Here is a 16,379-nt window from a genome sequence, read left to right as displayed (position 1 = left end):
TATCATATATGCAACAATCGCAGAGCTGTTAACAAAGATCGATCTCTTCTCTGTAAGAGTATAACAAAGTCACCATGGCCACAAAACGTTATAATATTCAAGTCTCTAGGTTTTTAAGGGATATGGTTTCCACAATTACGCCGACTCAGAAATGTTGGAGTTACAAAACCAAATCTCCAGTTTGGGATGTGGCATCGACAAGATAAAGCTCATTTTCATGGCTTTATTTGGCTACATCACTGTGCTGAGTAAAATAGAAGCATGAACAACACTTGCATCAGCATATGAAAAACCTTACAAGGACCTTTTTGGTTATTGCCAACAATAGCAAACACAATTTACAGCGCCATTCTGTATGTCTAAACCTGAAGAAGCACCATCATCGTTGTTTATATTGGAGCTTCTCACCAAGTTAATTCAGTCTATTATAAGAGATATGAATAAGATATTTTAAATGTACATAGATTTATAATTAATTATGTAAATTTTTGTAATTGCAGATAACCTATATAATTGACCACTTTGCACTTTCTACATTAATTATTATTGAATGTTATATTTTTCTATGTACTATCTTATTTTTTATTATTTAATTAATATCTAATAAGTGAAACTCAAAATTTCAAATAGAGCCACAATTATACATTTGATATAATAACTAACTTTAATTTAGTAACTAACTGTGACTTTATATCTGTAGACTAATTATAAAAATATCATTCTGCATTATATCATTTCTATATATTCTTATTCTTGAAAATATGATAAAATATGATAACATATAAGTACTCAAATTACTAATTTAATGTTTAGGAAAAACTAAAAATAGTTTTAGATGAGACATTAAAAAATAATTAAGTACTGAAATTCCATTGAAACCATAATTATGACACAGACATGACTTTTGTGTTTGAGAAGTCGATGAACCTATTTGCCTTTATGTGTGAATCTCTTAAAATCTTCCAATAAATCTCACCAAATCACAAACTACTTTTTCTTTTATAAAATAAAAATAATAACAAATCCACCAAAATATCGTAATTTTATTGGAATCTCTCAAAATCTAAAATTTTTTAAATTCTACAAAATTTTTGAAAATTCTAATTTCAATACCCTCTCTAAATATAAGAGCTTTGTCTTTTTGTTCTTTGACTAAGAGCTTTATTGAGCGAGATTTTTTTTGGTGTGACTTTATTGAACGAGATGCGTGCGTGATATTTTATTTAAAAAATAATCAGAATGTTCTATCTAATATTTTATTTAAAAAATAAATCAAAAATAACTTAAAAAGCAAAACAAATTAAGTAAACAAATTCTCTATACTTTTATTTGAAGAAAGTAAAATATTGGTTTGGTTTAGATTTTATAATTAAACGAGGTTATATATCGGTTTGAGTTTATTAATGAGAATTAGGTTTTAGATTTTATAATTTAAACAAAATTATATGTCGGTTTGAGTTTACAAATGAGGTTGTTAAGGTTTAGATTTTACAATTAGAACAAAATTATATGTCTGTTTGAGTTTACAAATGAAATGGTTAGAGTTTAGATTTTACAATTAGAACGAAATTATATGTCTGTTTGGGTTTACAAATGAGATGGTTAAAATTTAGATTTTACAATTAGAATGAAATTATATATCAGTTTAGATTTATAAAAAGTGGTTTAAGTTTTTAATTTTATAATAATATATACAGATTTTATTTTCTTATTTTATAAAGGGATGAATGAAAAGATTGACCTAACTTACCGTACCACTATTGTCCTTTCAACTTACAGTACCACTATTTACACTGATTATGTAAAAGCACCAAATATAAAGAAAAATGACTAAATCCATCGTTTTTGCTGTATTCATAATCCTTATTATAGGGTTGTTGTGTCAAAAATATATTATGAAACAAATGATATTATATAACAATGCGATTCAAGGACTACAAAATATATGTGATACGGAGTTTTACATGAAATAGACTGTAGTATTGGCGATTGTAGTGCGCTATGCCTAAAAAAATGGAATGGAAATGTGTAATTTCAGGATTTGAAAATTATCTTTTGACTCATTTTATATATCTATAAATTATCATTCATTCTATGTTAAAAAAGAATAATTCTAATAAAATAAAATAAAAATTCTATTAGATAAAAAGTTTTATGCAATACATTTTTATTTAGGAATTCTATTAAATAAAGACATGATTGATCCCAACATGATTTATTCTATTAAATAAATCCTATTTAGAAATACTATCAAAAGACGTTACGGCAAGTATGGTTAATCGATTTGATCCGATTAGATATATTTTCAACTTTCAATCATAAATCTTTAAACACATAGAACAATAGAGGTTCTCTTTTTTTTTTTTTTTTGAATGAATGTTAAATTTATTCAAACCAAAAAATAACGTTCAGCCTTTACAATATTTGCAACTTCAAAGGTGAGAGCAGTTTTAAATTAAACAAAAAAAAACAGTGTTTAGTAGCGTGTAGCTAACCAAACACCGAAAACATCATCTGGTCGGGAATCCCCTACGGTGAGAGTTGACAGTTGGTTGCGGATGACACGGTCGAGCAGCTTGACGAGTTGAGCATGAGACTTCGGAGCCTCCCCATGACGGCGACCATTGCGTTCACCCCAGATGAAGTGAATGGTGGCCTGAAAAACGTATCTGAGAATGAAACGACTAGTTGGAGGAAAAGCATGACCAGAGAGAAGCGATAGAATATCATCAAAGTTCAACGTATAAGGCAACTGCAGGAAGGGACCTGCAAGATTGACCCACACATTGGAAGAGTATGAAAAAGTGAAGAACAGATGATCCCGCGTCTCCCACGGATCAGAACAGAGAACACAACGTGTTGAGACCACCCCCGTCCAGCCAGACATGCGATCACACGTGGTTAGACGATTGAGAGCAGCCAGCCAAGTGAGGAAAGCATACTTTAGGGTGGAGTTGGAGAACCATACCGTCTTGGACCAATATTGTGGAGTCCCCGGATAACGAATTTGAGTCCAAGTCTCTTTGGTGAGGAACTTAGGACGAAACTTATCTCCCAGGCCTCGCCAAAGAGCCACATCTGCTCCATCGCTATGCTGCGGAGTGCGAACTTTATCCAGTTCGTCCTCAATCTGATTCAAGATAAGCAAACAGTGTTGACGCCGCCTATGACCAAGAGCCTCGGCAACCGTAGCAGTACGACGTATACCAAGACTACTAAACCCAGAGTCCCCTGAAACAACATGTAAAGGACCTAGGGGCACCAATGGTCGAACCAGAAAGAGGAAGTGGTACCACTCCGCACTTCCTTACGAAAGAAGTCTCTCGCTGACAGCCGATATTTAAGCAGTTTCCGCCACATCCAAGAACCAGAGGTCATATTCCCCTTGACATACCAGAAAGACTCATCCCGCAAAAGCTCCCGTTTGACCCAATCCACCCAAAGAGAGCTAGCAGAGACAATACACCAAATGAGTTTGTAGCAACTGACCTTATTAGCTTCCAAAATCGATTTGAGCCCCAGACCTCCTTCGGCCAGCATATGAAAGGAACCAATTTTTCCAAGCTCGTATACGGGAACATACTTTTTCAAGCAGAGGGAGGCAATCATCCAGAGACATTTGCTTGGTTAAGAGAGGTAATCCCAAATACCGAACAGGTAAAGTACCTACTGCAAAAGGGAACCGCTGAAGAATCTCTTCCCGAACTGAACCTGTAACACCCGCCAAAAAAAGAGTGGATTTCTCCAAGCTAATCTGCAAACCTGAGAGGTCTGCAAACTCAGTAAAAAGACTGAAAATTCGGTCCAGCGAGCTAGCCTTACCATCAGAAAACACCATGATGTCATCAGCAAAACATAGATGAGTAAGTTGCAAGATTTTACACTTTAAGTGAAAGCCAAATTTTCTGTTCACAGCCGACCTATCCAGCATCTTTGACAAAACGTCTTAAAAACAGAAAGCATCTATAAACACATTGATTAAAGGATCACTTTAAACTAATTAAAATTTTACTTTTATTACAAAAAGCATTTATGCAGATTGACTTGACTATTTATTGGAAACTCTGAAACATCCAAAAATATGACAAAAGAAATATCACAATTGAAAATTATTAATAAGAAAAAGCACGTGAAAAATGAATACAGATTGAGAATCGCAAAATTTCCAAGAGGAAATAGACACAAATTGAGAAAATAGGAATCTGGATTAGTTTCATTTGCAGATTTATTTCACTAAAAATAAAATGCACCATCAAGTTTATCATCAAGGAACGTGAAAAAGATGGGATACTGCCAAAAAGAGAAGAGAAGAGATGAAAAGAGAAAAATGTGCTCCTAAAAAGTTCTTATATGTAAAAATATATAAGACACGAATCAGAAAATGGTTGCACCACGGAAAATGTTATCTCCTATTACGGGAGATGTAGATGTTTGTGAATTGTGATTGTGATGTAACACATGAATCGCGACCAATGATTGTCTAAGAATGTATCGGAATTCCATGAAAAAAAATGATAACCAAACAGCAGGATCTAGAATGAAGACGAAGAGGATGAAGAGAAATAACGGATTTCTTAATCTGTTAGCGTATATAAGTCTTATACATGCGAATGGAAAAAGCTGATCACTTTTCAATTCATTACACCCCCTTAATTATTAGTTGTATATGGATGTTCATTGGTACATATGTAATATGTGATTCAAATTAATAAAGAAAACATGTTTAAAAACAGCAGATAAATATTATTTAGATATTTAAAATTCTCATTCACCACAAGAATAAATACAGAGAAAACAAAAAAGAAACCGGACCCTATCCCTCTGCCACCACCAAATCTTTCATTTGTTACATAGTGACCACGACATTTAGAGCGTCAAGATATTTTATATACCACATGCATACATGTGTATTAAGCATGTGGCTGATAGGAGAAGCCATTAACAGTGAAACCTCCATCAACGCAAATGACTTGACCAGTTATGTAAGAAGCTGCAGGAAGACAAAGAAATGCCACAAGCGATGAGACTTCATTTGTCTCTCCAACACGCCCCATTGGTGTCCTACTCTCCACTTCTTTTTTAATCTCTTCATCATGGAGAAGCTGAGGGATTTTCAAATAAGTTAAAACTTAAAATTAAAAGTAATAATTTCTTTCTATTTTCATCGTAGTAAGGAGAATTATTTTGGCCTTACATCGTTAACCAAAGGAGTTGTGATGAACCAGGGACAAACAGCGTTAGTCCTTATGTTGTCGCTCGCCCATTCGCAAGCTAAGTTTCTAGCCAGCTGATTCATGGCTCCTGAAATGAGTTTGTATTCAGTTATATGTAAGTATCATAACACAATTGGGACATTGTTTTGAAGAGTATATACAGTACCTTTGGTTGCTCCATAGATGGATCCAACATTGACATGCACGACTCCAGCTACGGAGGACATGTGCACGATGCTCCCTGAGCCAGAGGCTTTCAACAAAGGGTGCGCGAGCTGTGAGAGATGGAAAGATGACTCGAGATTTGTAGGCATTATAAACGAATATTCTTCTGCTGTATACTCTGTGGTCGGCTTGGATATATACGTTCCCGCATTGTTTACCTATATAGACACAACATGATCTGGTTTTTGTAGATCTATAGCCCGAGGTGAAGAAACTTATAAATGTATACTTACAAGGATGTTGAGTTTTCCTTGGAAGAGAGAGGAAACGGTTTCCATGAGTGTCTCTCGTTTCTCACGGGAAGAAACGTCGCAAACAGAAGTGGTGACCTGAAACCCTTTTGCTTGCCACTCACGTAAGCGTTCTTGAAGCTGAGTTTCGTCTCTGGCACATGTGTGGACTCTTGCTCCCATCATAGACAGTTCCTCCACCACAGCTTCCCTATTCATGACTCACACAAACATAGTTAGTTCTTAGAAAAGTAAATATCTTATAATACAATAAAAGATAATAGAAAAATCTATGAAATCGGAGACTGACCCGATGCCCTTAGAGCCACCAGTGACAAGAGCGGTCATGCCTCCAAGACTCCATCTAGAATTTGTTGCCATTCCTAGTTTTCAGCCAGTGACGACCTTTCATCAACGAAAGATCATAGATCTTAAATAGACTAGCTAGTTGTGATAGTTTTGAATTTTGAAACCTTCTATAGTTAATAACAATAGTTTTGAATTATTGCTAACTGTTCGACTTCGACCATACGTACCCATGGTAGGGTATTCCTGGCTGGCCATAGTTTCTCGGGAATCGAGAGGAGAAAATTAAATGGACAGCCGGTCGTCCATTAACAAACAAACCATACGAATAAGATATAAGAACAATAAGAGTCCATTAGTCAAATAGACACTTTTAAAAGTAATTTGAGAAATAGACATTTTTAAAATAAAATTTGCAGAACAGGTATTTTTTTATATTTTGTGAGATAGAGGGGTTGTTAGATAAAGTATTGGACAAAAATAAAACAAAACGACTAATATATCCACATATTTTTTTATGTGTGAGTCCACAATTATTTTTGTAGTTAGACCGAATTAATTAATAGCAATCAATTAAAATTGCGATTTGTGTCTATTTGACCCATCTGTATTTGGTGTACTATTTAGGTAGTATATAATATGTGTTTGGTGTATCATATGCATATAATGTACCATATCGGTTTGATGTATTGTTTGGGTGATGTACCATCTAGGTCTATATCATTTGTGTCTCGTTTACCATCTGAGTTTGTATAGTATACCATTTGCGTATAGTGTACCGTTTGGGTGGTGTATCATCTGCGTCTGGTGTACTATCGGAACTTGATATACCATCTGGGTCTAGTGTACTATTTGAGTTTGGTGTACCATCTGCGTCTGGTGTACCATATGGGTCTGATATATCATCTGGGTCTGGTGTACCATCTGAGTTTGGTGTACTATATGGGTTGGTGTACCATCTGATCAACTTAGTCTGGGTTTGATATACCATTTGTGTATGGTATACAATCTAGGTCTGGTGTACCATTTGGGTATGGTGTACTTTCTCGGGGTGTTGTATTGTGATTTTGATTGATTTACAGGCTAGTAACTCTACAATCTCATAATCTATCTAAAAAAATTGGTTTCAAAATTGAACATATCATCTCTAAAGTTTCAAATATAGCCATGATTTAAAATTAAACCTTAAACTATAAATTCTAAATCCTACCCCTTTTCAAAACAACACCTTAAATGTAAAGTAGAGAACTCAAACCTAAAAAAAAAAGAAATAGTTTCCAAATTTAACATAATCTTTAATTTTTTTTAAAAAAATCATGATTTACAATTAAATTTTAAATCATACCTCTCTCTACCTCTCTCTCAAAACGATACTCTAAATGTGAAATAGAAAATTCAAATTTTAAATTTTCAAAATTAAACTCAAAGCTATAAAATCTAAACCCTACTCCTCTCTTAATACTATAGCCTAAATATAAAATAAAAAACTCATGAACTAGTATAAAGATACATTTGTTATTGGATATATTTTAGGCCAAATTATTATTTTGTTTTTATTTACACACAAACCAATAAAAAGAGTAAAATACTCTATTACTAAATGTCACTATAATAGAGATATGAATTAGATAAGAAAAAAAAATATTGTCTATTTTACCAATATCTTTAAAAAGATGTTTATTTATCAAATTATTAGGTGAAAAAGTGTCTAGTCTTCTATGTCAACAATAATTATCAAAAGAGTAACAACTAACAAACCATATGTATACTCATTGCTACAATTTCTAACGAATCCCACTTGTGACAAATAGAACTAGAACTAATTCAATAAGAAAATTAATTACTAACTCATAATATTATGTATAATATTTTTATATACATATATGGCTTACTATTCAAAATTTTTACAATTTTCTAATAATATTTACTTTTTCCCTCAATTCTAGTTTACTTATATGTATATATAATATATGTTTATAATCGAATAAAACTAGTAAAAAAATGTAAGTGTGAGAAAAGTAAATCTGTTTAGCCATTACAATTGGTGTAAAGAAGGTAATAAATTAAAGGGTAATAATAGCAAATAACATTAATATGGAGTGAAATAAACAAAATACCATTGAAACATTTTTTTATAGGAAAATGCCAATGGGTCCACGTTTTTTACGGAGTAAAAAAACATAATTACCCTTTTTGTTTTAGTGTTAGATAGAAGAAGTGAAAGATTCGGTGACCATAGAAGAAAATGAAATAGTTATTCTTAATATTTTTTAAAATAGCATATAATATTTATATTTCATCTGTTATACTGAACTAAATAGCGTTTAACATATAAAAATAGCGTGTTACACAAAAAAATAAGAAAAATGTTCTTATATTACTTGTAATTCAAAAAAATAACATGTTCCAAAAGAAAATAACGGAAGTTCCAACATAAATGAGCATGAGAGAAGAGAGAGAGTGAGAAAGAAATGAAGAGAGAGAAAATGAAAGAAGTTTCCACGTGATTGGGCATGAGAGAAGAAAGAAAAAATGAGTTAGAGAGAGAATGTTATTTATGTGAATAAGAAAATGACATGATATTTTTAAAAAAATAACCTATAGGTATAAAAGTAATTATATACGTAGTCCATTCTTGATGTAGGAGAACATGAAAAATGTTGATATGACATGATTATTGATCCCATTTGATCCAATCTATTTAGTTAAAAAAATCTATCCAAACTATGTAGAAATGCTATACAAAAATTTTACAAGTAAACTTGAATCAATTCAATCCAATTATATATTTTCATATCATTCAAAATTCTAATCAATAATAAATATGTAAACACAGAGAACAATAGAGGTTAATTACTAATCTGGTGAAGAACCTCTATTGTTCTCTGTGTTTACATATTTATTATTGATTAGAATTTTGAATGATATGAAAATATATAATTGGATCGAATTGATTCAAGTTTACTTGTCAAATTTTTGTATAGCATTTCCACATAGTTTGGATAAATTTTTTTAACTAAATAGATTGGATCAAATGAGATCAATAATCATGTCATATCAACATTTTTCATGTTCTCCTACATCAAAAATGGACTACGTATATAATTACTCTTATACCTATAGGTTATTTTTTTTTTAAATATCATGTCATTTTCTTATTCACATAAATAACATTCTCTCTCTCACTCCTTTTTTCTTTCTTCTCTCATGCCCAATCACGTGAAAACTTCTTTCATTCTCTCTCTCTTCATTTCTTTTTTACTCTCTCTCTTCTCTCATGCTCATTCATGTTGGAACTTCCTTTATTTTCTTTTGGAACATGTTATTTTTTTGAATTACAAGTAATATAAGAACATTTTTCTTACTTTTTTGTGTAACACACTATTTTTATATGTTAAACGCTATTTAGTTCAATATAACAGGTGAAATATAAATATTATTTGCTATTTTAAAAATATTAAGAATAATTATTTCACATTAAAAAGTTTAAAGGATCATTAAATATATATTTTCACTGAAATGTTATTTAAATGAAAACTTGAAAAACACCAAATAAATCATTATCTTACATTATTCAACGTAACTAGAGTTTGATATATCGAAACAACTGATACAGAAGTGTCTTCAAACTAGGAACAAAAAGATAGGATGAATTCTAGATAGACTGATGGCTCGCCTTACATATTTGTTTATGATTAACAAAAGAAAAGGTCTCCTTCAAGATGCTAGATATTGCCAGTTTATGGTTCCAAAAAAAAAACTCAATAAACTTAAGAAATTACAAACGAAAACAAAACAATCAACGGTTTAGTGTTGAGGCTTAAAAGAGAAGCCATTGACCGTGGCACCTCCATCAACGCAAATGGTTTGACCTGTTATATAAGAAGCTGCAGGAAGACACAGAAATGCCACAAGCGATGAGACTTCATTTGCGTTTCCTACACGCCCCATTGGTGTCTTACTCTCCACTGCTTTTCCAAATTCTTCATCCCTAAGACCCTGAGAGATTTTCCCCTTAAATTAAAATTAAGAAGTAATAATATATAATCTTTGGCTTAAGTTAAAGAGTCATGTAATAATTTTATTTATCAAGGAGATCTTTGTATTGTTTCTAATTATTGGCCTTACATCGTTAGCTAAAGGAGTTGCTATGACCCATGGACACACGGAGTTAACCCTTATGTTGTCACTTGCCCACTCGCATGCTAAGTTTCTTCCTAATTGATTCATAGCTCCTAAAACACGCATTTATATATATACACATACATTAGTTAATTAAGTCTCAGCACGTGATGCATCATTCATTGTTTGAATATATACATGTACCTTTAGTTGCTCCATAGATGGATGAACCGGTATGCACAATTCCAGCAACAGAGGACATCAACACGATACTCCCTAAACTCGAAGCTTTTAATAACGGATGTGCGAGCTGTGAAAGATGAAAAGCTGACTCGAGATTTGTAGCCATCAGAAACGAGTAATCTTGTGCTGTAAATTCTGTAGTCGGCTTTGTTATACTGATATGTCTATATTTTGCATCTGTTTAGCATGTATTTGTCATGCATTTAGCTAGGATAACTAGTCGTTTTGCATCATTTTAGAACCTCTTTTATACACTTTGCATGTTTAGGAAGTTTTTGCATCATCCTTGCATATATTGTGCATTTCAGAGTATTTCAGGTGTCTAGGAGACGTCGGAAACGCAGACGATCGAGCCAAGCAATCGAGCCACTCCGAGCCACTCCGAGCCAAGCAATCGAGCCACTCTCAGCGGCACCAATCGAGCCACTCTCAGCCGCACCAATCGAGCCACTCTCAGCGACACCAATTGAGCCACTCACAGCGAAACAAATCGAGCCACTCTCACCCAAGCAATCGAGCCACTGTTGCCCACTCCGACTCGATGCACATGTCATGAAGACGTTCTGTCTTACACGCTTCAGGAGATTCCCAAACCGACGCTTCACCTTGTTGTTTTAAGTTTTAAGGATTTACATGTTTTTACTATAAATAAGTTTTGTTAAGTCTTGGCAGAGACATCTTATATTTTATCTCGTTTTCTTTTCTAAGGTTTGACCTAGCCACCTAAAAACGTTCTCAGACTTTGTAATCCGACATCTTGGAGTTTATTGAGTTTTTGCATTTGATTTCTTCTGCAAAGTTGTTCTTCTCATTTCTATCTATCTATTATGCTTGGTTCAATGTTTTCTGGATTTGTATCTTTGGTGATGATTTCCGGATCTGAGTAGTGTTAAGGTTCTTGGGGATGGGATAGACTAGGTGGAGGATCTTAGGATGTAGGGTGTTTAAGCTTTGATTTGTATGATTCCCTTCTGGACTAGTGTTAGAATTACTAGTTTCTCTGATCAATTGGAACTAGGTTCGAGACATTTCCACACCCAAAAGGTGTTTGATGAAATGTCTGACCAACTAGTGCCAGAGACTTACGTTCCTAGCCTAAGAGATTAGTTGTCTAGGATGTTTGTTGACGTGAATGAACTTGTTTGTCATGCCTGCTCAACCATGTTTCTCTAGCGAGAGCTAGGTATGGAAGTGGTTGAGTCTTAGTACATTTTGCCAAGAGATTGGATTAGCTAAGTTGTGATGTTCATTGTTTAGGGATAGTTTGCTTGTCGTATGTTAAACACTATGTAGACTAGGATACTCCACTGACATCAATTACTCCCATCCTTAGGACTTTTATATTCTTGATTGATATTACATTCCTGAGACTGTTTCCTTTCTTCATGCTTAGAATAGTTTTTGTTTTTACTTTTGTTTACTTCTTGCCATACATTTTCGTTTCTACTTCTGTAGTTCATTTCCGTATTGCATTTTCATCATTCTAGGATTGTTAGATAAAAACACTCTCAATGAATTGGCTTGACTTGTGAAATCCTGATTGCATCTTGAGTGATAGTAAAGTTTCCCAACTGGATTGACACCTTAAGTATTACAACTGCATAAGGTTAATTGAACCTGCTAGGACATACAAAAATCCTAGTATCATATACCCGTTCCCGCATTGTTTACCTACATATAGACCCAAACCAAACACAATGAATGATCGCACAACATAATCACTTGATATTTTTTTCAGATCCATATGGATCCTGCTATGATACATCAACTTACGAGGATGTTGAGTTTTCCTTGGAAGAGAGAAGAAACATTTTCCATGAGTTTATGTCGTTGGTCACGAGAAGAAACGTCGCATACGGAAGTGGTGACCTGAAACCCTTTTACTTGCCATTCAAGTAAGCATTCTTGAAGCAGAGTTTCGTCTCTGGCACATGTGTGAACTCTTGCACCCAACATAGCTAGTTCCTCGACCACAGCTTCTCTGTTATAGCGCACATGCAATTTTAGTTGATACATCATTAAGCTTTACTCTTTTTAGGGTTGTCTCGATTATAAACATCGGAATAGCATGAAAAGATCCACAAAAAAATCTATTATTGAAATGAGAGAAGCATTGAGCTAGAAAAGTAAGTAAGATAGGAGAATGTGGACTTACCCGAGTCCTTTCGAGCTACCGGTCACAAGAGCGGTCATGCCTCCAAGGCTCCATCTCGATTTGTCTCTCAAGTTTTCTCCTGGCTTAGCCATTTCTAAAAATCAGCTTCTGCAGTGAAGATCATAGACTCATAGTCTTATAGAGAAATATCACTGACCAAGTCTAGTTGTCAGGTTGGACCAAATCAGCTTATGCAGTGAAGGTCATAAACTCATAGTCTTATAGATAATGTTACGTGATGGTTTTGAACTTTGTCGTCTCATCTCAAAATTCCACATTATGATAATGACATTTTTTTTTCTGTTCAATGAACTTACACAAAATTAAACGATATGATGATTTTTTTTTTTTTTTGTTATTTGATAAAAAGTTGCATGCCGTGATAGTGATGTTTTCTTTCAATCGGAAACTTTGAACATTAATATATGAATATTTTTATTATCTATGATATTTTTCATGATTATTGTTCAAAATATTCAACGGTTCGAGATGAGTCTGTGTCAAAAACCGGACTGGACGTTGAATTCTATCAATTTTGTTCAGCACGCGATGCATCATTCAATTTTGTTCTGATACTCCTAACGTTGAATTCTATCAATTCTATCTCAGTATCTCTGTCTCTAGTCTTCTATATCAGCCAATGATTAAAAACAGGACCGGGCATTGAATAACATAATCAATTTATTTTATCCAAGTCTCAAACATTCAAGGTTATCATGCATAAAATCACAAAACATTTCAAACACTACAAGAAAATAGTCTATTCCCGACTGCGGTAATAGTCGTTAAGTAATCGTTAATATGTTGTTTACGACTCAGTTACGACTAAAACATGTAGTCGTAAATTCTTAGTCGGTAAAAGAATTAGTCGTAAAAATAGTCGTTATTTAACGACTATTGTACGACAATATACCGTAGTCGTAAAAATAGTCGTAACAGAGTCGTAAACAGTTACGACTACGATACGACAAGATTACGATTAACCAGCAGTTATATAGGCAGTTGTAAAAGAGTCGTTGTGTAGTCATAACATTTGAAGACTCGGTTACGACGAATTTACGACTAACCATGGTGTACAATATTTTGGCTTGTAGTCGTAAAGTAATCGTAAAATAGTTGCTACTGATTTACGACTATTTGGCTACTATTCTATTATGCCCCAAATTACATATGTTTAGCGACTAATGTGTTGTGGAAAACAAATTTGTAAATGTTTTAAATTGAAATTAGTACCTGTTTATCAAAATATTATGAAACCAATATTGTAAATACAACAAAAATAAGATTGAGACAATAAAGTCATATTAACCGATGATTCATAATACAAACCAAAAGAGACAAATGCATACCAAGTTTCTCACAAGACAAATATATTGGTATACATGTGTCTCAACAAAAGAGACAAATTCAACAAAAGAGACGAGTTCAACAAAAGAAACAATTCATGAGTTAGGTCTATGAAATTGGAGAGTGAGAAGTTAACCTAAGAAGCATCCATGTTTGAAGTTGGAGAAGGATCCGCTGTTGCAGGAAGTGTGGTTAAGAGTGGCTCTGTGGTTGCTTCAGCTGATTGAGTCTTCAAAAAGTCCATAAAGGCCGGGTCAGTTTTGCGCAGGTACTTCTCCACTAAGGACAAGTGCTCTAGCTTGTCCTTATGCTCAGCCACAGCTTGGAAATGTAGTGCTTCACGGGCAGCAAGCTCTGCATCACGAGCAGCAACCTCAGCATCATGACGAGAATTATAAGCAGCCTGCTCTTTGATTTTACGTTGAGTTTCCTTTATTTGCTCTTGCAATGACTGAAACATTGCAGACTCTTGTCGTTGGTTTTCCTTGCCATTGAGAAGAGGTTGAAGAGTATGCTTAAGACTTCCAACTCCATACAGATTTCCTCGTGAATCTTTCTGAGTAGACTACGAAAACAAAGAGAAAAACACTACATAAAGAGGCTGTAGAAATCGAAAGATAATTCAATGTGGGTTGTGAAAAGTGAAACTTTACCTGAATAAAGATGCTTGTGGTATCATTTTCTGTGAGCTCTGGAGGCTGTGAAGTATGTTCCGCAAGGTCGGACAACTTCTGCTGCAAGTTCTTCTCATAACTGAGAGAGATTTGCTACGCCTTCCGGTCAACATAAGTACCATCTTGCTTGGTATGTGTCTTAATAAAAACCTCACCAAGACTCACCGGTCTTCCCAATTCCGTTTCATGCAAGGTTACAAAAGAAGCAAGGGTTATGACATCATTTAAAGCTCCAAATGTAAAGAAAAATAAAATTTATGGGTATGTAAAAGTTACTAACCATTTCAGTATGGATTTGTTGATAAGACTTTGGCCCTGATAAGTGGATGTGAGGACCAAGACCACCACGATCAGACAAACGAGCTTTAGAGTAGGTGAGACTCCTTTGTTGTGCTTCTTCAGTCTCCCAATACTCAACCATTGTTCGCCAAATAGTATCTCCGATCCATGTTGGTCGCTCTCCACTCGTCTTGACATTGCTAATGATGTCTTTCATCCGGCATTGGTAGATGAGCTCGAAAAACTCTTGAACTGTACAAGTAATCAAAAGATCCCATGTGTATGTTTTCTACATAGAAAAGAGAATATAATGATGTTAGTGGAAACTCAACAAGTAAATCTATATGTGAAGAAGTTAAGAGAGAAAAAACTGTACAGCAAACTCGATGAACCATCTTTGTTGTCTGTCCCGAGGCACACATGTCCAGCTGTAGTATGGACCATCAAATTTATTTGTAAATATTTTAGTAATCTTCCTTACCAGTCGCGATTTTTCGTCGCGAGTAAACCTGCAAACACATGAAATAGATGTCAAAAATTGAGTATGATCCAACAGTACCTATACACATATATAAGACCAACACAAAACAAAACCTATTAAGAACAATCAAAACAAACATCAATGTTCTAAATGGAAGTAGTCGGTGTTTGGTCTTATATGACATCAATCAAAATAGACATCAATGTTCAAAACAGACATCAAAACAGACTCCATCATAGAGCATCACAGACCATCACACAACAGCAAAAAATTACTTTAAAATAACAATCAAGTAGAAGACAGTATTAATACAAGGTCGTGTTTGGCATCAGTGTGGGGGAGAGGACGGTGGTAAACTTCTCACGGTTTGGCACTCTATGCAGGGCATTTAGAGTGATAATCGTGTCCTCCTGGAGCTCCGGATTTGAAGCCTCAGAACCTTTATGGTATTTGTTACCGTGAGATGATGGACGACTCTGAGCTTGAGAGTTATTAGCTGGAGACGGTGGAGCGTCCTGTAGTGGAAGATCAGCACCACACAGTCGCGGATTGTTGTGGACCTCCTCTGACGAAAGAGGCTGTGGAGTCTGACGTTGTTGGTTCACCGAGGTCTGGAAAAGCGTCTGTGGCGGTGGATAGTTGCGGATCTGTGGTACTGCTGATGGTGAGTGTCTAGGGAAAACACGGTCTTGCTCTTGGGGTGATTGAGGATGGGGTAAATCTGCTGCCGACGTAAAGTTGTATTGACTCGGTAGAGGGTTTGGTCTTCTCGCTTCCTTGACGGGGGTCGACCCTTCGGTTCTTTGGAATACATTAGGAACCATCTTCCTCTTTCTTCCTTGCTTAATTGGAGCGTTGATTAGAGCCTTAGTTGCAGACTTCGTTGCAGATTGTGTTGGAGCCATCGTGAAGAAGAGAATCGAGAAAGAAGAGATCGGAGATAGAGTAGAGTATCGGGGATAGAGTAGAGAAATGGAAGACGATTCAGAGTGAAGGATTCCGGAAAGAAATCGAAGAAGAGAATATCGGAGATTCGAAGAGGAGCGAAATCGAAGTGGAGAGAGTATCGGGTTTATCTAGCTATTAGGGTAATGAGATAGAAAA

At 34.7% G+C, this 16,379-nt stretch overlaps 3 protein-coding genes and 1 pseudogene across 3 annotated transcripts; all 4 read right to left on the bottom strand.

The window, feature by feature from the left end:
• Positions 1-2,476: 2,476 nt before the first annotated feature.
• Positions 2,477-3,931, bottom strand: LOC147940979 (uncharacterized). Its single transcript, XM_087458337.1, has 3 exons — positions 3,671-3,931; positions 3,294-3,582; positions 2,477-3,231 (listed from the first exon to the last, which is right to left on the bottom strand). The coding sequence occupies exons 1-3, from the start codon at positions 3,929-3,931 to the stop codon at positions 2,477-2,479; spliced, it is 1,305 nt and encodes a 434-aa protein (XP_087314463.1).
• A 791-nt stretch (positions 3,932-4,722) lies between these two features.
• On the bottom strand, positions 4,723-6,138 carry LOC104700593 (tropinone reductase homolog At2g29290-like). The gene is made up of 5 exons (XM_010416126.3): positions 5,979-6,138; positions 5,672-5,879; positions 5,380-5,596; positions 5,195-5,301; positions 4,723-5,102 (listed from the first exon to the last, which is right to left on the bottom strand). Exons 1-5 carry the CDS (start codon positions 6,047-6,049, stop codon positions 4,911-4,913), a joined length of 795 nt encoding a protein of 264 aa, XP_010414428.2. The 5' UTR covers positions 6,050-6,138; the 3' UTR covers positions 4,723-4,910.
• A 3,533-nt stretch (positions 6,139-9,671) lies between these two features.
• On the bottom strand, positions 9,672-12,690 carry LOC104700591 (tropinone reductase homolog At2g29150). The gene is made up of 6 exons (XM_010416124.2): positions 12,495-12,690; positions 12,113-12,320; positions 11,992-12,010; positions 10,301-10,516; positions 10,103-10,209; positions 9,672-9,973 (listed from the first exon to the last, which is right to left on the bottom strand). Exons 1-6 carry the CDS (start codon positions 12,584-12,586, stop codon positions 9,782-9,784), a joined length of 834 nt encoding a protein of 277 aa, XP_010414426.2. The 5' UTR covers positions 12,587-12,690; the 3' UTR covers positions 9,672-9,781.
• Positions 12,691-13,977: 1,287 nt separating this feature from the next.
• Positions 13,978-15,011, bottom strand: LOC147940978 (uncharacterized; annotated as a pseudogene).
• Positions 15,012-16,379: the final 1,368 nt, after the last annotated feature.

Source organism: Camelina sativa, chromosome 7 (genome assembly GCF_030686135.1).
Source record: "Camelina sativa cultivar CO46 ecotype springtype chromosome 7, ASM3068613v1".
Classification (NCBI taxonomy): domain Eukaryota; kingdom Viridiplantae; phylum Streptophyta; class Magnoliopsida; order Brassicales; family Brassicaceae; genus Camelina; species Camelina sativa.
The sequence above is the reverse complement of the archived record's forward strand: the minus strand, read 5'-3'. Positions and strand labels throughout refer to the sequence as shown.

Excerpts from the sequence above, each read along its gene's own strand:
- LOC147940979 (XM_087458337.1), bottom strand. The coding sequence starts at position 3,931 with ATGCTGGATAGGTCGGCTGTGAACAGAAAATTTGGCTTTCACTTAAAG. Across the intron at positions 3,583-3,670 it reads TTCAGCGGTTCCCTTTTGCA|TATGTTCCCGTATACGAGCT; the intron begins GTAGGTACTTTA and ends TGCTTGAAAAAG. Across the intron at positions 3,232-3,293 it reads TCGTAAGGAAGTGCGGAGTG|GGGACTCTGGGTTTAGTAGT; the intron begins GTACCACTTCCT and ends ATGTTGTTTCAG.
- LOC104700593 (XM_010416126.3), bottom strand. The coding sequence starts at position 6,049 with ATGGCAACAAATTCTAGATGGAGTCTTGGAGGCATGACCGCTCTTGTC. Across the intron at positions 5,597-5,671 it reads AAGGAAAACTCAACATCCTT|GTAAACAATGCGGGAACGTA; the intron begins GTAAGTATACAT and ends GTGTCTATATAG. Across the intron at positions 5,103-5,194 it reads CAACTCCTTTGGTTAACGAT|CTTCTCCATGATGAAGAGAT; the intron begins GTAAGGCCAAAA and ends AAAATCCCTCAG.
- LOC104700591 (XM_010416124.2), bottom strand. The coding sequence starts at position 12,586 with ATGGCTAAGCCAGGAGAAAACTTGAGAGACAAATCGAGATGGAGCCTT. Across the intron at positions 12,321-12,494 it reads GGTAGCTCGAAAGGACTCGG|AGAAGCTGTGGTCGAGGAAC; the intron begins GTAAGTCCACAT and ends GCGCTATAACAG. Across the intron at positions 10,210-10,300 it reads CATCTATGGAGCAACTAAAG|GAGCTATGAATCAATTAGGA; the intron begins GTACATGTATAT and ends TGCGTGTTTTAG.